This window comes from Haliotis rufescens, unplaced genomic scaffold (assembly GCF_023055435.1).
Source record: "Haliotis rufescens isolate VD_foot unplaced genomic scaffold, xgHalRufe1.0.p SCAF_3, whole genome shotgun sequence".
Taxonomy (NCBI): Eukaryota; Metazoa; Mollusca; class Gastropoda; order Lepetellida; family Haliotidae; genus Haliotis; species Haliotis rufescens.
Window position 1 is genome coordinate 66,042,055 of NW_025964001.1, and position 26,717 is coordinate 66,068,771.

The 26,717-nt window shown below is 39.8% G+C and overlaps 1 protein-coding gene across 1 annotated transcript in view; it reads left to right on the top strand.

The window, feature by feature from the left end:
• Nucleotides 1-1,269: 1,269 nt before the first annotated feature.
• The window catches only part of LOC124151477 (transmembrane protein 87A-like), a 52,255-nt gene continuing 26,807 nt past the window's right edge, over nt 1,270-26,717 (top strand). Inside the window, exons 1-14 of the mRNA XM_048403308.1 lie at nt 1,270-1,394; nt 9,202-9,262; nt 10,869-10,960; nt 12,088-12,213; nt 14,522-14,566; nt 16,828-16,923; nt 17,695-17,742; nt 19,809-19,914; nt 20,388-20,449; nt 20,867-20,987; nt 21,910-21,972; nt 23,392-23,491; nt 25,273-25,366; nt 25,896-25,973. Of these exons, the coding sequence (XP_048259265.1) occupies nt 1,272-1,394; nt 9,202-9,262; nt 10,869-10,960; nt 12,088-12,213; nt 14,522-14,566; nt 16,828-16,923; nt 17,695-17,742; nt 19,809-19,914; nt 20,388-20,449; nt 20,867-20,987; nt 21,910-21,972; nt 23,392-23,491; nt 25,273-25,366; nt 25,896-25,973 (1,215 nt within the window). The 5' untranslated portion in view covers nt 1,270-1,271. The remainder of the gene's footprint in view (nt 1,395-9,201; nt 9,263-10,868; nt 10,961-12,087; nt 12,214-14,521; nt 14,567-16,827; nt 16,924-17,694; nt 17,743-19,808; nt 19,915-20,387; nt 20,450-20,866; nt 20,988-21,909; nt 21,973-23,391; nt 23,492-25,272; nt 25,367-25,895; nt 25,974-26,717) is intronic.

Consider the following 26,717-nt stretch of genomic DNA (forward strand, 5'->3'; position numbering starts at 1 on the left):
TAAAATAAGATCTTAGTTCTCGCTACCCCTAAACAAAGATCTGGGGACATCCCATTACGGGTCACGTCAGGCCGACCTTTCATCCGACCAATCAGAGCGTCGCTTACCAGATCATGAAAGTCACAGTCGGAATGTGATTTCTAATCATGCAACCTCGAAAACTTTAACACGGGGTATTCCGAACGATAGTTACGGTCTTAACGACTGAATCCATACAATCTAGACCATCTATTAGCCATTCCAGAATGTTCTTTTGTTCAAGTTTCAAATTTTTTATCGAGAATTTGTCAAAAGATGTTTCGAAGCGTAGTCGCCAATTTGAAATTAGTGCCGTAAAGCACGAGACATCTGCCTTCTGATTGGCTAATGTCGACTTCTTGACAGTCATTCCATTGGTCGGTCAAAGTTCGCGCAAGGTCGGTCTGACGTGACCCTTAATGGGATGGATGTGCTCAGATCTTTGTTTAGCGGTAGCGAGAAATATAAGATCTGATTTTAATGAGGTTGATGACTTTTTAGTTTGTAATACTACAAACACATCCATATATATACGAAACATGCAACTCTATTTCACTAAAACTAGGATATAGGTTACATTGCAACTGCTTACATATAATACAAAACACTGAAATAACAAGACAGTGTAGTAATAATGCATAAACAGATTAATATGGGTTCCCTTGCCCACTGAAATAAACGAAACCCCTCAAAGACAACATGTGGCATGTTCCAAGATCTACATACTGTCCATTCAAGTAAATTCCATGAAATGTCCATCGTGAATATGAACCACAATGTTTGCGACAACATATCGGTTTTATATTCACGAAATATGGGGGAGCGGCTTTCAACTAGATTAAAATCTAATGTAATGAACGTATTTTACTGAGGAAAAAAATAAAAATTGTTAAATTATCTTGATAAAATATAAGAAAAAGCCAGTTGACTTTCTTCGTTCTTGAAACTGAAGTAATCTGGACTTGCCAACTATTATAAACTTCCATTGGCTGTATGGGTGTATTTGTTTCAGGGTCTGTAGCCTATGACGGACACGTTTTCGACATGCCACTAACAGTATTTAACTTTGTGAGACGGTCCCTGGAAAAAATAGCTCTGCATTATCTATCGGATTAATTAAAATGTTTACAGAATCCGTTGATGGTTTGAATTTTTTTACGGTTTTAGCTACCATAGCTTTGATTTTAAGTTACACAAAAAATAATAATTATGACTGAGAGACGATTTTCGACGTCATAGTATTCACTGCGGTAATGAAAAATACAGGTTGTCCAAGCAAGATGGCGACTTATCTTCACCTATGTTATTTGTTGGCACTATTTACAACTGTGTTCGGACTACCAGAGCTTGGAATTTGGACGGTTAAATATGATCAGGTTAATATAAAATTCGAATTTCTTATAGATTACCAGTAAATTACTCGCATTGTCTTGTTTGTGTGGGATGTTTATGTCAACACGACCTTAATTTCTGCACTTTCATTTCACCAGTGACTTTCATCATGTTCATTGACCGGTTACTTCCTGATGATCATGTGTCATTGATACATCGTTAATCGCCGTATCAATCACAACCAATTCATTATTATCAGACTATTGTTCTGGATAATATCATGATCCACGTTACAAGACGAGGTCTGTGATTAAGAAAGCATAAACAATCACAGTCATGTGTTTTTCAGTATGTCGAGAGTCAGGGCCTTATGGTCAATGATAGTCTACTAACACGTGGAGTAGACCTACAGGCATTCGCTTGTTTCTATTAAGTCAAGTATACAATTTAGATTCACATCTTATAAATAAACAACTAATGAACATGATAACAAAAAGAAGGAGGGAGACAAGTTCTATGGTCTGTTGCTCATTTGTAATCTGTCTGTACTGGCCACCGTTGATGCTCATGATATCATTCACTGGATTGACTGGTCCAGACTCGATTATTTACAGACCTCCGTCATATAGCGGGAATATTGCTGAGTGCGGCATTAAACATGTTAAACAACAAACCAAACAACCAACTGGCCACTGACACTTCATCATATTTATTTCAGTGTCATTTCTGATATATTCGGAAGTTTAGTTTACTGTATACCTTACTTTGATTTTAATGACAAATTTACTGGAGACTTCTTCATCATCTTCATAGCCAGTTAATCTTGATTGATAGCGATTGCTGTGTGTGCATATTATCGTTGTTATATTATTGGGTTTTTTTACCACTAAATTGTAGATGCGTATCACTGAGTGGAGCTTATCATCCTTTATACTCTCAGCATGCTCAGTAACCCCTGCATCTTTGTGGCTAGGCTGATGTCATTGAGCAAAGTTTTCCAAATTGCATCTTTTGGCATGTTTGGTGTTGTGTCGTGTGTAAACTTTCTGCCATTTCTGGTACCCACTTGAGGATCCACTCTAGTCATTATGAATGCATGTACATTTGTTTGTGCATGATCCTGTAAATTAGGAAATTTTTCTTACATTGAATAGATGACAGACTTGAACACTTTTATGATTTTATGTTATGTTTAATGAAATATTTATTAGTCATCTCTTCTTTATCATTAACTAGGTACATCATGTACATATCGTGATACAGAAACGATACCGTACGTATCTCAATACTGCATATACAACATTTTAAGCGGAAAACCCAGTCATTAGTCTTTATAAGAGAGTCCACAGATTCACTTATAAAGACAAAGAAAGACAACTGACAACAGACTTATACCCATCGACATGACACTGAGTCAAGTCAACTATTCTGTATGAGTGACAAATAAGAAACATATTTACATGCTGTATAATGACAGGCAGCAATGAAAAGCTGGTCAGTCTTGTTATCATGCTGATTTCATATCCAAAAGACAACCAACAAATTTATAAGGAATAAAAAAAAATAGTGTGTACTTGCTTCTTTATCATGTTTTTTTCTATGTGAGATCAACATGGACAATCAGTGTGGGGTTGAATGTGAATCAATGCCAAATTAAGTGTATCGGGTATCGCATCGTGCAAAGTTAACCATGTTTACTGGCTGCTGTCTAGACTAACATCTAGTCTCTGAAATGAACACATTTTACAGGAAAAAAAACAGTTTTTAAATTGTAGTTATAAGATATGATAAAAAGGAGCTGAGAGACTTTCTTCATTTTCAGATACTGCAGTAATCTAGACTTGCCAAACATTATAGACTTGCATGGGCTGTATTGGGCATATTTGTTATAGGGTCTGTACGACAGACTAGCTGCTTTCTAGACTAACATTTAGTCTCTGAAATGAACACATTTTACAGAAAAAAAACAGTTGTTAAATTATGCATGTTATAGTTATAAAATATAATAAAGAGGAGCCAAAGACTTTCATCATTTTCAGACTTGCCAAACATTATAGACTTGCATGGGCTGTAATAGATATATTTGTTTCAGGGTCTGTATGCCAGACTAGCTGCTGTCATACAGCTGAAATAGTGCTTAATGTGGTGTTCAACAAACCTTTTATTGATTGAGTGAATTCTGTTTTAATACTGACAATATTCCTGTTAGTTCACAGCAGTCTATAAGTCATCAAGTATAGACCATGCAGACTAGTGGTACATTCCTGTCAGACTCTAGCTACCTCTGATGTTAAGTGGTGAAGGGGCGGTCGGGTAGCCTAGTGGTTAAAGCGTTCGCTCGTCACGCCGAAGACCCGGGTTCGATTCCCGTCATGGGTACAATGTGTGAAGCCCATTTCTGGTGTCCCCCACCGTGATATTGCTGGAATATTGCTAAAAGCGGCGTAAAACCATACTCACTCACTCACTCACTCACTGTGAAGTGGTGGTGTAGACTCCATAGATTGAATATCTATGACTGTGGCATAAAACAACATTCACTGACCCACGATTTCACTCACTCAGTTTTATTACCCTTGTGACAGCTGATGAATGATTGCAGTGGCCATGTGATGATAGTCATTGATACCTCTTTAGAAACCACAGTCAGGTCTTGCTTTCTTGAAGTAGAATGAAATACTGTAAATCTTGAAATTAATGCGTCTCCAAATACCGTATTCGACGTTATAAGCTATCACTCTAATTAGCGCCCATGGCAATATTTGCTAATATATTGGCTAGTGAACAATCCCAATTAGCACCCCTTCTGATTGTTCAATGTACACAAGAATTCGCGTATAATACACACTCGTGTGTTATATGCACCCTTAATTATGGGCAATTACGTTTGGAAAAATATATCTGTCGTGTATAAACATTTCAGACTGTCAGCATAAACCACGAAATTTATTTTTCAACTCTGTGTTTTTTCACCAAAATAATATTCTAATAAGCATGATAAGAGCCCCTTATTTCTAATTTTGAGAGCACCCTGGGCGCTTATTACGTCGAATGCAGTAAATACGACTGCTGAGCCCAAGCTGAATTAAGCAGTGAACTACTCTGATCTACTCATTGTGTCTTCGTTGGATATTTTTTTATCTGACCTTATAGTAAAAGTACAAATCAGTGATAGAATTAGGCGTCCTGTGGTCCTTGAAGTTTGCTCCAATGGTATTAATTTCAAACCCTGCAAACTTTTTGTTACCATGGTTACAGTGTTTGGTATTAACATGATTAAGCATGAAAGTCAAGTTTCCTTGTCAAAACTCTACGTTAGAGGTAATGATTTAGGGGGTCCCTGGGTCACATGATTTGGTTGGTTTGTTGTTTTTCGCCGCCCTCTGCATTATTCCAGCTATATGACGGCAGTCTGTAAATAATCGAGTCTGGACATTACAATCCAGTGATTGATATGATGAGCATCAATCTACGCAATTGGGATACGATCACATGCATCGGCCAAGTTAGCGGATCTTCACGGGTCGTATTTACCATTTATTACCCATGTGGTGAAGATACAGGTGGTAAGATACGAAATCAGTACTCACACGTGTGTCGTACAAGGTTGACCTTGTTTTATTCGTTTTGATTGGATAACCTCTGTCACACCAGGACTACTTTTTTCATTCATAAAAAATCCTGAGATGTCATTCATTTTCCAACTACAAGGCAGACCTGAAGAAATTAATAAGAACGAGAGATATTTACAAACACTTTATTAAACCAAGCAAAATAGTCACTCGCATCAAATTTGGTTTGCATTATATATAAGTTATGCATAGAGCTTCTACAGACATTATATAATCGAGCTATATCCATTTACAATGTACGACTACCGATCAATAGAGCGAGGGTCCCCATGAGCGTGACGCACCCGACCACTTTCGCAACTTTCAATTTGGTTTTACGTAAAAGGATAAGCGTTGTGAAATGAAGTCTGTTTAAACTATCTGGACAGATATCTAGACTTACTTGGGCTGATCCGGTTGTGCCATCAGTGTCCCCTTTGAAGTGTATTTTGTGGCACTGCTTCGGGAGATGTTGTTCATGAATGAACGTACACGACTGCACGACCAGATCATTAACAGTGAACAGTTCTGATACAAATCATTCGAACACTCCGTGGAAGTGTGCCTGACTTCTGATTTTGTGGCCCCAAACATCCCCAAATGTGAACAATAACATTCCCTATCTCTTGCGGAAAAAGCTGTGAGTAGATCACAGTTGTCTTTTCTTATTCCGGTGGTGACCTTGCCCTTCGTTCGTTCGAAGCTGTCACTGACATGCAAGCAGACTTGAGTTTGTTGATTTTCACGTCTTCAGTATAGGGTGGTAGAGTTAACATGAATGTCTTTGGTGAACACTCTGATTTCCCTCTTCCAAAATGGTACGGACATTATATGAATTCAGCTGATAGATCAAGGAAACAGAACCATTTTGATTGAAGAGACGGGACACTGGCAGTGCGAGTGACCGACTGTTGGTCCGATATTCAAAGCGCGGCGCTAATGTGACTTCAAATTTTCTTATAGGTGTCCTTCGTACTAACAACATGGTGCTTGAATTACCATAAGTTGAAGAATTTCTTCCAATAGGATCTTGAGCGTCAGTGCAGTTTTGTTTGCAAACACAACTGCAGGCGCATGCTGTTAATGTGTATGCCTAGGAATGTCAACAATGCCCACATTCTCGTTAGATACCATTTTTACGAAACTCGTGAACTTTCTATGGTATCTAACGAGAATGAGTGGAGTATTCTCTATGTGTTCACCATATATTCACCATGTGTTCACCATATATTCACCATGTGTTCAGCATGTAGTCACCATGTAGTCACCTTGTGTTCACCATGTAGTCACCATGTAGTTACCATGTGTTCACCATGCGTTCACCATGTGTTCACCATGCGTTCACCATGCGTTCACCATGCAGTCACCATGCGTTCACCATGCATTCACCATGTGTTCACCATGTAGTCACCATGTGGTCACCATGTGGTCACCATGCGTTCACCATGCATTCACATGTAGTCACCATGTGTTCACCATGTAGTCACCATGTAGTCACCATGTGTTCACCATGCGTTCACCATGCGTTCACCATGCGTTCACATGTAGTCACTATGTGTTCACCATGTGTTCACCATGTAGTCACCATGCATTCACCATGTAGTCACCATGTGTTCACCATGTGTTCACCATGTGGTCACCATGTGGTCACCATGCGTTCACCATGCATTCACATGTAGTCACCATGTGTTCACCATGTAGCCACCATGTAGTCACCATGTGTTCACCATGCGTTCACAATGCGTTCACCATGCATTCACATGTAGTCACTATGTGTTCACCATGTGTTCACCATGTAGTCACCATGTGTTCATGTGTTCACCATGCATTCACCATGTGTTCACCATGTAGTCACCATGTTTTCACCATGTGTTCACCATGTAGTCAGCATGTAGTCAGCATGTAGTCAGCCATGCCAACAATGGACACACATGTTCACACAGGCATGCAGCTGACGATTGGTTGACATTAGCCAGTCGAAGCTGGGTCCATGTTCAGCTGGTATTTTCCGCTGACAGTGACACAAGTGTGTGAGTCAGGCTTGTCAATAACTGCCAGCAGAAACCAGCACTTGATTGTGTGAGCGGTGAACCAGCTGTTGCCAGCAGGGGAGATACTGACTGTCACATGTTGATCAGATGATCGCTTCATTATGTTAGTAGGTTTGACAGTGTAAATCACTAAACATGCTAACAAATGAGTGTTAATGCTGGTTTAGTTAATTTAGTTTTTATCCATCTGGCATATAATGCGGGGGGATATAGCGATCAGCCAGTCTGTCTGTCCATCCGTCCGTCCGTCCGTCCGTCATACCGTCCGTAATCATTTCCTTTTCGGGGGCAGAATTCGAAAACCATTCAGTGTATTTGATCGAAACTTGGCAAATCTATCAGGCACATACTGAAGTGGTGCCTTTAAATATTTTGGGATTTACCTAATTTTTATTTTTTACAATTTTTACGGAAAGAGGTTGGACCTAGACTCCATTTGGGAATGGGTTCATTTCCGGGCCAGAATTTGAAAACCATTCAGTGGGTAAACAATGTATGCTTCTTAAAGAACATTCAACTGTTGACTCATTACATACAGAATTGCACATTTACTACAGTCCGTTTGACTCCAAATGAGAACGATGAATTGCAAAATCCAGAAAAGTGTATGAAACATCAATACGGTACTTGACCACGAATACACTGTACCCAACAAAATCTGAATTTTGTTTATTTTAAGACCCATGACGGATGAAGTTCTTTAAGAAACTATCACGTAATTTTGTATAGAAATGTGTACATGACACGTAGGGGGGACAAACCGTGGAAGGCACAGCGCAAGCACGCATGCACTGCACGTTCTGTGGTAGGGGAAATGACAGAGCGTTAGAGGGGCTGTCTCATGATAATTTCAGTCGCAATCTGACTTGCTCATGCCATAGATCATGTCATCGGAACTGCTGGTGCCTGAACCGACTGCCACTATTATAGGTGGGACTGTTGCTGGCCGTAGTCCATCTCGTGACCAATAACGTGGCTCTATCTCGTCAACGACTGTGGCCACACAACGCCTCCATGTTTCTACTGTTACCCGACCAAGGGATTTCTTTACGAGTTGTTCAACGTCTCGTAATTTGAACGTTGTGTTCTATCGTCCAACGTTCCCCTTGACGATGCCCCATACCAACTCGATTGGATTCAGGTCGCAGTGATAAGGTAGCAGTCGTAAGACAGCGTGACCCTGACCCTTGATGTAACTGTCAACTTAATACACGGGGTCAGGTTTCATAGTTTTGATGATTTCATAGAGCTGTGGTTTCGTCGCTCGAGAAGGAAAGGTAATGTTCCTCCGTTGCAGCCAAGTAACCATGTCTCCTTTACAGTTATTAGAGGTTGGAGTCTTGCTTTCTGGATCCTGCACACTATGATACGGTGCATTGTCCATGACAATGAGAGACTTGGTAGGCAAAGCAGGGACTAATTTATCTTTCACCCACTCCAGAAATACATTGCCGTTCATTTCTGTGTGGTAGTCCCTGTTGTCTTTGGCCTTGGCTCTAAAGACGAGGTCACAGTCTGGGAGAAAACCCTGACTAGCAGAACCAGCATGGAGAACTATGAGTCTTTCACCCTTTCCCATTGGTAACTTTCTACCAGACTCCTTACAGTCACCACTGGGTACCCACTGACTGCTGGCTATGTGTGACGCATTTACCCATGTCTCATCTAATAAGACGGGCTCATATCCTTCTTCACAGCCCTATTTTCTCCAGTTATCTTTTTGTATTTGTAACCAAATGTATGCAACAGGTACTTATTTTCTGAGTGCAGTTTAACAATTGCACGTCTGACTTGATCCCCCTGAAAACTCAGGATCACAGGGCACTCTTTTTAAGCTTATTGCTAAGATCGCTTTGTGGAATGAGGCTAATGAATAGATATAGAGTAAGCATGGTGATCGAAAGGTGACATTACCAGCTTAAAGTGGTTATAAGATAAGTTTCCAGAAGAGATCTTTAACATACCTTGATGAATTTCAACCAAATTCAATTTTGAGACTTCATGTAAATACAGGTGAAGTTTTGAAACAGTTACCACAAATCTGAATGTTTTTCTGCTGTCATATACCTGGAATATTGCTGAGTGCATCATAAACAGGATACAAACAAACAAATCTTAGACAGAAGATAGAAAACAACTTCTTCATTGGTTACTTTGGAAGTAATATATTTTTCTGATTTTATTTTTAGGACAATATCATTCACGGATTTACCAAGAGTGCTTTTGCTTCAACAAAGATATCAGTTGCAAGTAAGTATGTATGTATTTATGGTTTTTTAACCAGGCCTGATTGTTTTTTCTTCATCTCAAGTGATCATCAAGCTTTTGAAATTCTGTCTCTTTGTCCTCTAGACAAAGCTTGATGTCCAGGGAAAGCGTGTTGTATGTTCTACATTTGTTCACCTCCTTCTTTCATTGAAGAGTCTGGAACATTTATTTATGGAATAGACGGAATATTAACTGGTCAGCCCTTAATACTGGTCAGTCCTTAATACTAGTAAGTCCTTAATACTGGTAAGTCCAATACTGGTAAGTCCTTAATACTGGCCAGTCCTTAATACTGGTCAGTCCTTAAAACTGGTCAGTCCTTAAAACTGGTCTGTCCTTAATACTGGTTAGTCCAATACTGGTCATTCATAATACAGTTTCTGGTCAGTCCTTAATACTGGCAAGTCCTTAAAACTGGTCAGTCCTTAAAACTGGTCTGTCCTTAATACTGGCCAGTCCTTAAAGCTGGTCAGTCCTTGATACTGGTCAGTCCTTAATACTAGTCAGTCCTTAATACTAGTCAGTCCTAAATACTGGCCAGTCCTTAATACTGGTCAGTCTTGAATACTAGTCAGTCCTTAATACTAGTCAGTCTTAATACTAGTAAGTCCTTAATACTGGTCAGTCCTTAAAGCTGGTCAGTCCTTAAAGCTGGTCAGTCCTTGATACTGGTCAGTACTTAATACTGGTCAGTCCTTAATACTAGTCAGTCCTAAATACTGGTAAGTCCAATACCGGTCAGTACTTAATACTAGTCAGTCCTTAATACTAGTCAGTCCTTAACACTGGCCAGTCCTTAATACTGGTCAGTCTTGAATACTAGTCAGTCCTTAATACTAGTCAGTCCTTAATACTAGTAAGTTCTTAATACTAGTAAGTCCTTAATACTGGTCAGTCCTTAAAGCTGGTCAGTCCTTAATACTGGTCAGTCCTGAATACTAGTCAGTCCTGAATACTAGTCAGTCCTTAATACTAGTCAGTCCTTAATACTAGTCAGTCCAATACTAGTCAGTCCTGAATACTAGTCAGTCAAATACTAGTCAGTCCTTAATACTGGTCAGTCCTTAATACTGGTCAGACCTTGATACTGGTAAGTACTGGTCAGTTCTTAATACATCAGATATTTCTGTAATAACAAATTTACGCTCAGGCTGTTTTGCTCATTTTTGTACACACAATTTAAAATGATAAACAGCCTGCAGCTTTGATCTGAACAGAGACTTCATCAAGTTATTGGATTGTCCAAATTCCTGATTGACAAATTTCGGGATCGGGTGGTCAGGCTTGCTGACTTGGTTGATGCATGTCATCATATCCTGATTGTGTGGCTCAATGCTCATGATGTCAATCACTGGATTGTCTGGTCCAGACTCGATTATTTACAGACCGCCGTCATATAGCTGGAATATTGCTGAGTGCGGCGCTAAACAACAAACAGACAGTTTTTTTGTCAGAGTAAGTTCATTGATGTGTAAACTTCTGGCATTAATTTCCGTCCAAACATAAGTAATCATTCATGATTTTGTCTTCTGTTCATGTCAGCTTTAGTCAAATTCCTCAGAATGGATGTTGTCCTTTTCCTTTCCAGTATCTTGCAGCCATGCTGATAGTGTAGAAGTGATGTGGGTGATACGTTTTTCCCCGTGTGCTCAAGAGTATGATGCGGTCGAAGGTGATAAGGTCAGTGTTTGTGTTTTCCATTACCTGATAATGGGTGCAGGCTTAAACGCCACCTCGGCAAAACGTGCTGATTTCTCGGGCGAAAACGGCTACTATTTGTTGGGCGAAAACTGCTTCTATTTGTCGGGCGAAAACGGCTACTATTTGTCGGCCGAAAACGGCTACTATTTGTTGGGCGAAAACGGCTACTATTTGTTGGGCGAAAATGGCTACTATTTGTCGGGCGAAAACGGCACCTCTATTTTTAATAACAATAAGAACGATATATGTAGTTTATTCACATGCCCTATTATACTATGTTGTAATAGTGGCGGTGTTTCCCTCCCTTAAATGTGTTCTCCAACTGTTTGAACTCATTGTTATCTGACTGCACCATGTTAGGCCTCTTACAGTTTCAGATTGACATGGAGTTAATATGAGTAAGGGTACTTAAAACTTCAAACCATTTGATGTTTTCACAATAAGTTTAGTTACGCCTCCCAATCAGAGTCGATGTGTAAATTGGTCTAGAGGCTAATTTCTAATGTAAACTTGTTTTCACATTTCACAATTATAGGTGCTTGCAAGAGACCATGTGAGTTTAAATTGATTTATTTCAGTACTAAAGTTAAAAAAAATATTAGGTGGCGTCTTTGCCAGGCAAGAGTAGCCATTTTCGCTTTAGGCGAGGTGCATATTTGCCAGTTGGTGATGTAATGCTAAGGTGCCATTTTAGCTATCACCCCCTGAAACCATAAGGTCTTTGAATCTTGAATAGATCATTTCGAAAGGCATTTAGAAGTGATGCACAAAACAAGTAATTAATTATGACACGTTCCAAGAAGATACTGTTTCCTCCAATTTAACGAATGGTAAAGAATGGTTATAAGGAAGAGGATTTATGGATGCCAACCTCTTTGTTGTGAGAAACACAACGTTTGGAGGATATACTTAATCCTTCATCAGCTGCATGATGGACTGTTGTGAAGATTTTATGTCTTAGTAGGGGGCCCTTTAAAAGATTACTTCGGGATAGGTTTAGAGGTTGGTCAGGGAGCTCTTGTTAGAACAGGGTGCTTAATATGGTGAATACGGTATTTTGTATTCCTGGATGGGTTGAATGAACTTGTCATGTGGCCTTGTTTCAGAATCGTCTAATGAGCTACCTGATGGCACCTCAGATCCAGTATGGCTTGGACTTTGACTACACTACTGTTGAGATGATGCATAATACCACCACCATCGTCTGCGGAGACAGTCAAGTCAATCTACCGGTGAGTAGTCTCCCTTTGCTCAGTTGTTTCATCTTCTTGAAGCTACAGTTGAAAAACTGCAGTGTCAGTTTTCATCGAATGGTCCAACATTGCTTCTATCATGTCTTTACTCACTACTTGTGAGGGCTGTGACCTGTGTACCAGTCTGCGACATTAGGCAGTAGCCTGAAGCCTGTGTCTAGTGTCTAGTCACAGGCTGTAAGCTCAGCTAGTTATAGTCTAATAGCATCAGACTCTACAGAAAAGCCAATGAATAGGAGATCTCCTGTTCCATGACAATTATTTCCAATGAAGTGAGATCTCCTGTTCCGTGACAAGTATTGCCACGGAAGTGAGATCTCCTGTTCCGTGACAATTATTACCACAGAAGTGAGATCTCCTGTTTCATGACAGTTATTACCAATGAAGTGAGATCTTCTGTCCATGACAATTATTACCAATGAAGTGAGATCTTCTGTCCTTGACAATTATTACCACAGAAGTGAGATCTCCTGTTTCATGACAATTATTACCACAGAAGTGAGATCTCCTGTTTCATGACAATTATTACCACAGAAGTAAGATGTCCTGTTTCATGACAAGTATTACCAATGAAGTGAGATCTCCTGTTCCGTGACAAGTATTGCCACAGAAGTGAGATCTCCTGTTCCGTGACAATTATTACCACATAAGTGAGATGTCCTGTTTCATGACAATTATTACCACAGAAGTAAGATGTCCTGTTTCATGACAAGTATTACCACAGAAGTGAGATCTCCCGTTCCATGACAAGTATTACCAATGAAGTGAGATCTCCTGTTCCATGACAGTTATTACCAATGAAGTGAGATCTCCTGTTTCATGACAATTATTACCACGGAAGTGAGATCTCCTGTTCTGTGACAATTATTATCATGGAGTTTCATGACAATTATTACCAGGAAGTTGAGATCTCCAGTTCCATGTCAGACCCTGGCAGTGAAGATAAATGCAGCGCCAGGTGGACTGTAGACTTGATATATGTACAGATCAAGGATCTTGCAGTTGCTAAGGACTTCAATTTTAAAAGTTTATCAAAATAAGGCTGTAGATTTGAAATACCTTTTACACCTGAATGTTTTTTCTTGAGTCACGGGTGGTCAAGTGGTCTGAGGCACTGCAAATTGTTGGCTCTCTTTGTGTTTTGGATGATTCTGGGTTTGGACCCTAGGTTTTTACTGATTACATGTCATATTTTTTAAATACTGTTCTGACTCCATGGTCTAGTTATACCCCATTTCACCTCAGCTCACGTGAAAAACTGTTCAAAGTGGTGTTCATCCAAACTGTTTGACTCACTTATTCAAGGGTTTCCTTCGGTACAGTTTGGAACATCAGTGTCCAACCCAGACTGTGCGATTGCGCGATTCACGCTAAAAAAAAATCAAATCACCCCTCATAAAAAACTCAAAGCGCGATCTGTCGCGCACAGTAATTTCTTGTAATGTTACTTACTTTATCAGCTGTTTTTCTTACCTATCCTATCCTATCCTACCTTTAGATTCAATACTCACTAAATCTTTAATCAATTAACGAAGAAAGACAGTTCACAGCAAACATTGTAAACAACTGTCGAAGACCGTTCAATAATAACCGGAAGTTCGAACACGAGTGACGTCCCTTGGGTTGCTGAATAAATTATCGACAGGATTTGCATAGGAAACGAAATTTAATTACTTTAGTAGAAAGCGTATCAAAACTTGGATCAAAATTATGTTGTATTTTGTTGTTTAGTAATCAAAAACCTTTGACAAGATGTTAAAATACAATACATATTCTATCTTGAATAGTTCTGAAAATATTTTTGAGCATTTTAGTTCGTTTCAGTTTCGTTTCTGAAATCACACAATATGAATCGCCGACTGTCATTGCAGACGATCTTTTGAATAGTGAAAATGTCGCGCAAAAACAAAAGAATTACAGACTTTTTAAATCAAAATAGAAAAAGCACAAAGCATTGTTATTCATTTCAGTTCTTTATTCTGATCTGTTACACTTTTATATGATGATGTTCCAGTACATAATACAAAATAAGACATTTTTGAAGAAAGCAGTTATCCCCCCTACTTTTTCAAAATCCCTCCTATTTTCTACATGATGGGGGGGGACAAGTCCCCTCTTGTTTTTCAATTCTGGGTTGGACACTGGAACATATCGTGTATTTCTTGGTCAGCCCACTCAACCAGAAACTAGACCAGACTATGAGGCCGAATGATTTGTCCATATCCAAATCCATATTTTTCATAATGTGTTCTTGCTTCAGTAAAAGAACATTTTTCTTTTTTTTCAGAATTATTCGAAAATCAAGCCACAGAAATTCCCAGCTATTAAAGTGGTAAGTGTAATGATATGTCATTGTCAACATGAGTTCAGAAGCATGAAGACCCGGGGTTGAATAGGTCTTCAACAACCCATGCTTGCTGTAAAAGGCGACTATGCTTGTCGTAAGAGGCGACTAACCGGATCGTGTGGTCAGACTCTCTATCTTGGTTGACGCATGTCATCGTATCCCAATTTGAAATCACCTGATACATCGAACGTGAAAAATGGATATGGTGATACGTATCAAATGAATGAACCTCAATTTACCGATATACCGGTAATACCTCACACCCTTAGTTTCTGCAATCTCCATTACATCTTCCCAACCTAACCAGATATGCCAGCAACATGTACCAAACATTCTTACTCGTACTTACTTACTAGTGGAGATTTAATATGCTCTTTCCGACATTATGCGTATTTCGCACCGAACATACAATCACTTACCATTACTTAGCAGTTACTTAGCAATATTAGAATTTCACACACTGACAGTGTCTACATTCTTTGTCACTTTCGGTATCTAGAGTTATCTCCCTTGAAAGAGGCCTGCGCTAGCTCTTTCCCAGCGCATGACACCTTCGTTACACTCTCGGTAACATTGCCCCACCAGTGTGGATGCGGCCATTACAAGAATCTTGAAATTTGCCCTCTAACCCCAAATGTAGTAACGTTTATTCATTTGTTTATGTCTTTGGGAATGCCAATACACTTATTTGTGCAAAGGTTTACGACTGACCATATTCCCAGATGAATTTAACTTTTTGTTTGTTTGATCAGATTGGTTCGAGATTGCAGACAAACGGAAAATCACCCAAATTCCCCCTTACATTCTTACTATACCAATTACATGATAGTTGAAATGAAGTAGAAATTCAAATTGATAAACAAAGAAAATAATTTAAATAGGGTAAGAGTATTCTGCATCATGGCATGGTTGTGGCCTCCTATCACAGTGGGGAGTTTTGACTGGTGGCAGCGATAGTATAGAGAGCTCCGTGAACGGGCTATCGCTGTGAGGAGCTTAAGGTCTGTGCTCTGTCCTTGAGGCCAGTGTATTAATGGAAGCTGGCAGGAATATGGTATTTTCAGATAGGTACCCAATCCTCACTTTCTCCGTAGAGAAGATGCAAGTCAGGTTGTAAACTGCCTTGAATTGTAATCATGTTATGCTTATAATAATATAGCCAGTCTTCCAGGAACTGTATCTTCGTGAAACTTCTTGAATGATCAAGATGTCCAGTGTTTGTCAACAAGTAAGGGAGTTAACTCTAAATCACACTTCCTGTTACAATTAGCTGCTGCAGCACTCAATATTTTATGAGTGTTTCACTCATTTGCTGCCACTGACAATTGCCACAGATAACGTCACAACAATCCCATCTCCACGGCCACATGACCATGATAACAGTAGGTTATGGAACATTACATCAAAGTTACCAAGCAGTGACTGAACACTACTACATAAGACCCGTGAAGATCCGGGGTAGAATAGGTCTTCAGCAACACAAGCTTACTGTAAAAGGTAACTAAGGTTGTCGTAAGAGGCGACCAATAGGGTTGGGTGATCAGGCCCGTTGACTTGGTTGAAGCATGTCATTGTATCCCAATTGCGTGGATCGATGCTCATGACATTAATCACTGGATTGTCTGGTCCAGACTCGATTATTTACAGACCGCCGTCATATAGCTGGAATATTGCTGAGTGCGGCGTTAAACAACAAACCAACCAACCAACCAATAAAGTATGTCATCGTATCCCAATTAGGTGGATCCATGCTCGTGATGGCAATCACTGGATTGTCAGACTGGATTATTTACAGACCGCTGCCATAAAGCTGGAATATTGCTGAGTGTGGCGTTAAACAACAAACCAACCAACCAACAAACACATGACTCCACTGATGGGTGATGGAGGAACATGTGTTTAATAGCCATGGAAAATTTCCCATAGTGGGAAACTTGTCACCATTATGACCTGGGCAACTTGCACTTACTCTGTTGGGACACAAAGGAAGGGTGATGTTCTCCAGTTGTTGGTGCACGCCACTCACTCTGACGATGCAAGGCTAAATCAATGTTGGTCCGGAATGGTGTTAAATGGTACATTACTAACTTAGGTCTATAGCTGAACTGCTGGATGCTGCATACTGTTATTGTAGGTAAGAATATGCTATCTCGTTGTTGTGTATTTATTTGGATATTGTAAAACATTGGAGACCAATCCACTGACAAGTGAAGTAACTGTTACAACTGTAATTTGTGTCGTTTCAGTCATCAACTGGGTCTCCCAAAGAAGCAACTACGGCAGCAGCAGCAACTACGCCAGCTTCAAGACGGCGCAGAGCTGCAGCTGAAAACAAAGACCAGGTACACTTTTGAACTTCTAGTACTTTTCTTCTCATGTCTAAAACTGATCCAGCTTTCCTGATTTGAGTGTACACTGCTGACCATCCTGATGTAACTGTTGTATTACACTGTAGGTCAACCTGATATAACTGTTGTATTACACTGTAGGTCATCCTGATATAACTGTTGTATTACACTGTAGGTCATCCAGATATAACTTTTGTATTACACTGTAGGTCATCCTGATATAACTTTTGTATTACACTGTAGGTCATCCTGATATAACTGTTGTATTACACTGTAGGTCATCCTGATATAACTGTTGTATTACACTGTAGAGCATCCTGATATAACTTTTGTATAACACTGTAGGTCATCCTGATATAACTGTTGTATTACACTGTAGGTCATCCTGATATAACTTTTGTATAACACTGTAGGTCATCCTGATATAACTGTTGTATTACACTGTAGGTCATCCTGATATAACTGTTGTATTATACTGTAGGTCATCCTGATATAACTTTTGTATAACACTGTAGGTCATCCTGATGTAACTGTTGTATTATACTGTAGGTCATCCTGATATAACTGTTGTATTACACTGTAGGTCATCCTGATGTAACTGTTGTATTACACTGTAGGTCATCCTGATATAACTCTTGTATTACACTGTAGGTCATCCTGATATAACTGTCGTATTACATTCTGATATTTAGCAAATTGGTATCTTGTAGATATTTTTGTCTTGAGTACAATAGAATTTGTGTAGCTGTGGTATTCTTTCTTCAGAATCTAACATCCACTGCTGCCCCAGTATCTCAACATCCACCCGATGAGGTATGTAGCATCTGATTGGCCAACAATTAGACTCACATCAATGGAGACTCAACCTGTTATGGATCCACTCGTGTTTGTTCTGACCAGAATCTGTGTTGCAGTGGAAAAGGTTATGGCTTGTTAAGCATGTGTTTCATGTGTTGTAGGTTGACCAGCATATGTTTCATGTGTTGTAGGTTGACCACCATGTGTTTCATGTGTTGTAGGTTGACCACCATGTGTTTCATGTGTTGTAGGTTGACCACCATGTGTTTCATGTGTTGTAGGTTGACCACCATGTGTTTATTGTGTTGTAGGTTGACCACCATGTGTTTATTGTGTTGTAGGTTGACCACCATGTGTTTATTGTGTTGTAGGTTGACCACCATGTGTTTATTGTGTTGTAGGTTGACCACCATGTGTTTCATGTGTTGTAGGTTGACCACCATGTGTTTATTGTGTTGTTGGTTCACCACCATGTGTTTATTGTGTTGTAGGTTGACCACCATGTGTTTCATGTGTTGTAGGTTGACCACCATGTGTTTCATGTGTTGTAGGTTGACCACCATTTGTTTATTGTGTTGTTGGTTCACCACCATGTGTTTATTGTGTTGTAGGTTGACCACCATGTGTTTCATGTGTTGTAGGTTGACCACCATGTGTTTCATGTGTTGTAGGTTGACCACCATGTGTTTATTGTGTTGTAGGTTGACCACCATGTGTTTATTGTGTTGTTGGTTCACCACCATGTGTTTCATGTGTTGTAGGTTGACCACCATGTGTTTATTGTGTTGTAGGTTGACCACCATGTGTTTCATGTGTTATAGGTTGACCACCATGTGTTTATTGTGTTGTAGGTTGACCACCATGTGTTTCATGTGTTGTAGGTTGACCACCATGTGTTTATTGTGTTGTTGGTTCACCACCATGTGTTTCATGTGTTGTAGGTTGACCACCATGTGTTTATTGTGTTGTAGGTTGACCACCATGTGTTTCATGTGTTGTAGGTTGACCACCATGTGTTTATTGTGTTGTAGGTTGACCACCATGTGTTTCATGTGTTGTAGGTTGACCACCATGTGTTTCATGTGTTGTAGGTTGACCACCATGTGTTTATTGTGTTGTAGGTTGACCACCATGTGTTTATTGTGTTGTAGGTTGACCACCATGTGTTTCATGTGTTGTAGGTTGACCACCATGTGTTTCATGTGTTGTAGGTTGACCACCATGTGTTTCATGTGTTGTAGGTTGACCACCATGTGTTTATTGTGTTGTTGGTTCACCACCATGTGTTTATTGTGTTGTAGGTTGACCACCATGTGTTTCATGTGTTGTAGGTTGACCACCATGTGTTTATTGTGTTGTTGGTTCACCACCATGTGTTTATTGTGTTGTAGGTTGACCCCCATGTGTTTCATGTGTTGTAGGTTGACCACCATGTGTTTATTGTGTTGTAGGTTGACCACCATGTGTTTATTGTGTTGTTGGTTCACCACCATGTGTTTATTGTGTTGTAGGTTGACCACCATGTGTTTATTGTGTTGTAGGTTGACCACCATGTGTTTCATGTGTTGTAGGTTGACCACCATGTGTTTATTGTGTTGTTGGTTCACCACCATGTGTTTATTGTGTTGTAGGTTGACCACCATGTGTTTCATGTGTTGTAGGTTGACCACCATGTGTTTATTGTGTTGTAGGTTGACCACCATGTGTTTCATGTGTTGTAGGTTGACCACCATGTGTTTATTGTGTTGTAGGTTGACCACCATGTGTTTATTGTGTTGTAGGTTGACCACCATGTGTTTTTTGTGTTGTAGGTTGACCACCATGTGTTTCATGTGTTGTAGGTTGACCACCATGTGTTTCATGTGTTGTAGGTTGACCACCATGTGTTTATTGTGTTGTAGGTTGACCACCATGTGTTTCATGTGTTGTAGGTTGACCACCATGTGTTTCATGTGTTGTAGGTTGACCACCATGTGTTTATTGTGTTGTAGGTTGACCACCATGTGTTTATTGTGTTGTAGGTTGACCACCATGTGTTGATTGTGTTGTAGGTTGACCACCATGTGTTGATTGTGTTGTAGATTGACCACCATGTGTTCGCGCAGCTGTGGAAAGATGGCTACTATCTCTTCGTGCTGCAGCTGCAACCACTCCCCTTTAACAAATCCAAGGATTTCCAAGCTGATGGTAAGTGGCAAACCTTCCCTTTGACGACTCCCTCCTATGTATGTATGTATGTATGTATGTATGTATGTATGTATGTATGTATGTATGTATGTATGTAATGTTATGTTATGTTATGTTATGTTATGTTATGTTATGTTATGTTATGTTATGTTATGTTATGTTATGTTATGTTATGTTATGTTATGTTAATTAATGTTTGTTATGTTATGTACATTAAGGTTTATGTTATGTTATGTTATGTTATGTACATTAATGTTTATGTTATGTTATGTTATGTTATGTTATGTTATGTTATGTTATGTTATGTCATCGTGTCACAATCTATGCTCATGATGTCAATCACTGGATTGTCTGGTCCAAACGCGATTATTTACAGACCGCCATCATACAACTGTAATATTACTGTGTACAGCGTTAAACAACAAACAAAGCAATGATTGTACTTTTGAAATACTGCTTTTATTCCCTGACAGTGACCGTCCGAATGCCAGGCCCCCATGGCTACATCTCAGCAGTGGAGTTCCCGCTGGAAATCGTAAATATTTTGCAATTTCAAATCAGGCTGAAATGTCTCGCAATTTTTATGCATGATACTATCATTCGATCAGAGAGAACATCTTCGAAAGGCTATTGAACTTAATGGACTTGCTTTTAGCTTAGAGATTAGGAATGTACCAGTGAATGTTAGCAAAATATTATCACAAGTCTCTGTCAGTATATGAATTTAAGGAACAGCTAAGTGTTACCTGAGAACAGAGATTTAATACATCCTTAAACATATTTTCCATTTCACACTTTTGATAAGCTTGATGTTATGTAAATTAAATTTAAAATTTTGGCTACAAGTTCATGTGAAAAGTATTGTTGAAGATATTTCGATGTGGTAACTTTGACTGTGACTCTTGCCTTCTTGTGTGGTGAGATGCGTTGTACAGTCCCCTTTGTGTTATAGTTCTACGGCATCATGGGCCTGGTGTATATTGTGTATGGCCTGGTCTGGCTCGGGCTGCTGGCCTGCAATTGGCGCGATCTGCTTCGTGTACAGTTCTGGATCGAGGGGGTCATTGTTCTAGGTAGGTAGTTTCTTGATAAACATAGAGTATGGGAGACCAGTGAAAATCCGGGTTAGAATTGGTCTTCAGTTACCCATGCTTGTCGTAAAAAGCGACTATGCTGTCCTAACAGGCGACTAATGGGTCGGCGTGAAGACTCCGAGGTAGAATAGGTCTTCAGCAACCCATGTTTTCCCTAAAAGGTGATTATGCTTGTCGTAAAAGGCGACTAACGGGATCGGGGGGTCAGGCTCGCTGACTTGGTTGATGCATGTCATCGATCCCAATTGAGTGGATCGATGCTCATGACATTAATCACTGGATTGTCTGGTCCAGACTCGATTATTTACAGACTGCCGTCATATAGCTGGAATATTGCTGAGTGCGGCGTTAAACAACAAACCAACCAACCAACCAACTAACGGGTCGGGTGGTCGGGCTCACTGACATGGTTGATGTCATTGTATCCCAGTTATGTAGATTGATGCTCATGATGTCAGTCACTAGATTGATTGGTCCTGACGCGATTATTTACAAACCACTGTCATATTGCTAAGCGTTAAACAACAAACAAACATTGAGTATCGGGATGTTAGGGAGCCCAAAGGTTGAACAATTACTCGTCGTGGGTATCATGTGTGAGGCTTAGTGGTCTGCAGCAACTTGTTCTGCAAGTTGTGTCCCTTTGCTCCCAGGATCTGCTGATCTGCTGACCTGCTTGATAATTAGTCAGGACCTTATTATTTGTTTTGTTTTTATGCCCAGCGATCTATTGCTTTTCATAAGAGGCGATTCCGCTGGATTTGCTGGTCAGACTTGTGACTTGGTCTGGTCCACACTCGATTATTTACAGACCGCCGCTATATAGCTGGAATATAGCTGAGTTAGGCGTTAAAGAACAAACAAACAAACAAACAAACAAACCTGTACTCCTACATTGCAGGCATGTTGGAGAAGGCTGTGTTCTTCGCAGAATATGAGAGTATAGCCAAGAGTGGACTGTCAGGTAGGTTGGTCATACTCCATCTTCCTGAGGCAAGGGAGTTAACTGACTGTAAAAGTCCAGTATTGACCCTTGCCTAACTAGGTTGGAATTTCTGGGCTCTATCGTAGCACCACCAGTGGTTATGATGAGTTACGTCCCTTCTATGTCCCTCCTATTGTCCAATCAGATTCAACCCCTTATATCAATTGCATTTGCTTCAAACAAAATGGTGGGCCCAGTCAAGATGATCTTATTGATAATCCAAATCATTTTTATGATATAAAGGGTCTTATTTCGCGAAGTACATCCAATCACGTGAGCACCTTGTTTAAAACATGAAAAGATTGGGAAAATATCTGTTGACGCGGAGTTGGAGGTACGCATGCTTTGGGAATCCTGCAGTTGATCAAAATCTGCATAGCAGTTTAAGAACCGGATGTCGATTCATTACGCGATTTTGATTGGACTATGCATAGACTGGTTAGTCCAGCGAAACTATAACTCCATAATTGCAGCCTAGTTCGTCAAGGGTGGAAACTGGACTTTTATAGTCAGTTAACTCCTTTGCCTCGGGCAGCTGGCCATACTCAGGTGGGTTTCATCCTTCACACTGCAGAGATATATCTAGACATGCTTCAGACCCAATTATGCAGCATATGTCAGTAAAAATTCCCAAATTGGAATTTTCCCAATTCATGCTTTTATATATAGTTACAACTAATGATATGGCTGCATAGAGGTGACTTGTGTTGCACTGACAACAGGACCAGTAAGGAAGAAGAGGCTTTGATGCTTAGTTTGACATTATTGCTTTGAATGTAGTTTTAGAATTTAATGTTGCAACTAAATTTAGGACACAAATCCCAATTTTGAACAAAATGACAATGTTTTCCCAATTTACCTGCCAAGGTGTTCATAGACGTCGTGGGTGGAAGGTACTGCGACACTCTGAGCCCAAGGTGTTTGTGGTATTATGTACTGTGAAAGTCTAACATGTTGATCAATTGATCAATTACCTGTGACACAGACATGCACTGTATTTGTTTGTTAGGTCGAAGGGTTTTCTGCTTACTCACGATAATATTGGACACCAGGTCAGTTACCAAAGTACATCTCTCACAGTGAATATGGATTTCTACTATGGCATGGTTCACTGTCCAATTCTCGACAGAAAACCTATCCTTTTTGAGAACAATCAACGCACCTTTGCCCCCACAAGAGAGACTGTTTCCTTGAGGAGGTAGAGTGTTTACCCTCTTATGGTAGCCATGTTTCATGAAATGGCCATGTTTCATAGGTAGCCATGTTTTATGAAATGGCCATGTTTCATAGTAGCCATGTTTCATGAGATGGCCATGTTTCATAGGTAGCCATGTTTCATGAAATAGCCATGTTTTATAGGTAGCCATGTTTCAAAATGTGTTTATTTTACTTGTCCAGTGAATGGAGCTATCATTGTTGCTGAGCTTGTGTCGTCCATGAAGCGAGCACTGGCCAGGATGCTGGTTATCGTCGTCAGCCTCGGTTTCGGAATTGTCAAGTGAGTTGGAGAGTGCAGATATTGTTATTCTAGTCAGGGCTTATTGTTCTGCTTCTCAAACGAGGTGTGATGTTGCAATCTTCATTATATTCTAACTGTAACGGTTCAGGGGGTGGGTATTGGGGTACAGCTCTGGTAGCGAATTGTGGATCACTCCCAATACCACCAACCACACAGTTTTAATTATTTAATTTTTTTAAGAATAATTTCACAATTAAGAATTGCACAATAAGATTTATTAATTTACAAGAATATAATTATTCTTTTCAGTATTTCATTCAGTTAGGAAGATGTACAATAAATATAAAATACTTGAATGTCAACTCACATATCTCGGCTCGAACCGGCTTTCACTCTCGTATCAGAAAAAGTACAACTGATCAAACTGTCAACAAAGTGACGTCATACCGGAAGTAGTCTCTCGCACGAGGATACGGTCGGTGGAACGTGGGGAAATTGCACTCCACCAGTGACAGAAGTTATTTTACTTCGAGTCACGGCTGTGTAGTAATATACAATGCATTTAGATGGACTAGATGCACTTTTGTAGCCATACAAGGCTGATTTAAGCCATTATGCAACAAGAAGTAGTTTCGTGGAACAGACTCACGAATATAGGTGACGTCACACGAACTATCACGTTGCCAAATCGAAACAGGTGATTTAGAACGTGTTCCCATTTTGTTTTTGCACATTTAACAAACAGTCAGTAAGATCAGTGGTGATATACGTTAATTCATGTAGCAATAACGTATATCTTTACGGTATGCTGTATCACATACAACATATACAATATGATTCATCTCACTGTCTACTGACCGAAATGTACAAAAGGCTTGTACATTAAATCACCCATCCGGCCACCTGACTGAATCTGTTCCCTCACTGGTCCTAACACCCACCTGTTTACTCACTGCAACAAATGTTAGCCACCGAGGCTTCCACAAAAATGAAAGTCCGACAACTGGTAGTCTAGATCAGTGGCTGAATGGGTTAGATTGCTGACTTTGGGTGCTGGCGATTAGGTGCCTCACTCTGGCAGTGTGGGTTCGAATCCCGGACGGGACTCAACCCCCCAAAAGTACGAGAATCTGTACTTTACTAAGAAAGTGTTATCCCTAATATAACATTTGTTACATTTGACCGCTTTCTAAATGGCATTGTGTGTTCATTGTTTACTCACTTACTAAGCTGTCACCAAAACACTCGCCCAGCCACCCATGTCATTCATTAGAATTTACTTGAAAACATAGTTAACACTGAAGGTTAATTATGCCCCGCCACAAAGTTGAAGGGGGATATATCCGTTCATCCATATGTCCATCATGTTTTATTTCCGGAGCAGAACTAAAAAACCTCGAGAGTTATCTTAACCAAACTTGGTACATAGATAGGTCTTGTGGTGAATTTATTTTTAGAGTTTCCATGGCAAAGACTTTGACTAAAAATGGTGGTAGTGTTCCTTTCCAGAGCAGTTGTTGAAAACCGTACACTATTTCTTCACCAATCTTGGCACATAGATAGGTCTTGTGGTATACTGGTACCTTTTGATAGTTTGGGATTTAAATATTATTATTTTTTTTCAAGTTTCCATAGCAGCGACTTTGACTTAGACTGAAAATGGCGCTAGTGCTCGTTTCCGGAGCAGATCTTGAAAACCGTACACTATTTCCTGCTTTGCACACAACCGGACATGTCATATTGACTGGGGATATGATTATTTCATGCTTGTTGTTGTAATGGACATGTGTCTGTATGTATGTATGTTGTTGGTGCTGCAGACCGCGTCTGGGGGAGACTTTCCACAAGGTGCTGTGTGTGGGTGTCATGTACTTCACGCTGGGCTCCATCGAAGGCTGCATGAGAGCTCTGAAGGTAGGCACTCTTATTTAAAGGAACGTTTGTGGTATGCCAGTGTCTAAGTGGATGGTTTGTTCATGGTATGCTGATGATATATTGATGATATACTTATGCAGTGTTTGTAATTTAACATGAAAGTTCTTGTCAAAACTCTAAAGTTAAAGATAAATATTTGGGGGGTGCCTTGATTCAAATATATGAAGTAGCTATGTGATAAATCGCAAAGAACAAAGAAGAATGAGCTGTGTTTATTTTATGATAAAATGTTCTATCATGATATCACTTCTGGAGATTTGAACATGCGCTGGCAACAGTTCTATTGAGGGAGTCATTATTTAAATACAGGTATATATTTATAAAACTTGTACATTTTATCATCATCTTTAGAGCAGGTGTAAATGTTTTTTTATCCCTTCAGTGTTTTATTGTACAATAAACAACCCTCACTCATCGTTTATTTCTTAAACCATAGGAGCCATGATGGTATACTGATGGTATGTTGATATGTTGATGGTATCCTGAGGTGTGGTGATTCTTGTTGCAGCCCAAGAGTGACCAGTCCAACGAGTTGATGCTAGCGGCTGTACCACTAGCTGTCTTGGATGCAGTCATCTGCTGGTGGATATCCTTTACCAACTGATGTAAACTACCGTATTCGACGTAATAAGCACCCAGCTCTAATAATGGGTTTTCTTTGGCTCCCACGACTGTTGCTAAACCTTGCTTCTGATATGTGTTGTCAAAATGGTTGGCACTCTGATTATGAGGTCTGTTATAGGATTTGATTGGCATCCCTTTAGCCTGTACAGGAATAGTTTAAGCAGCGGTAGAAACTGACAGTTTTAGTCCAATAGTCCTTATAATAATAAAATATAGCAAAAACCTCCAAAAGGGCAAAAATGCTACACGTCCTTATGATACCTTAACTATTGGGCAGTTTGGCAAGGACTACAGGACTAGTGCCAATTTCTAATGCTGGTTTAAGTCAAACTAGGTATTTTCTAAACTGAGATTATCACCTCGGTAGTAATGTAATAAGACTTTTGAGGTCATGTGTCCGGTAACTGTGTGGTATTTCAGAATTTAGTTATAGTTTAAACTTTGCCAGATCTGGAATCCTACTTTAATTTTGCTGCCTATGTTGTTGGAGACACTGAGGGATGTGTTTGCTTTTGTACTGTAGAGAGCCTGGTGAGACTAGACTTGCTTCTGTAGCTGTCCCAACTTTTGTACTGTAGAGAGCATGGTGAGACTAGACTTGCTTCTGTAGCTGTCCCAACTTTTGTACTGTAGAGAGCATGGTGAGACTAGACTTGCTTCTGTAGCTGTCCCAACTTTTGTACTGTAGAGAGCATGGTGAGACTAG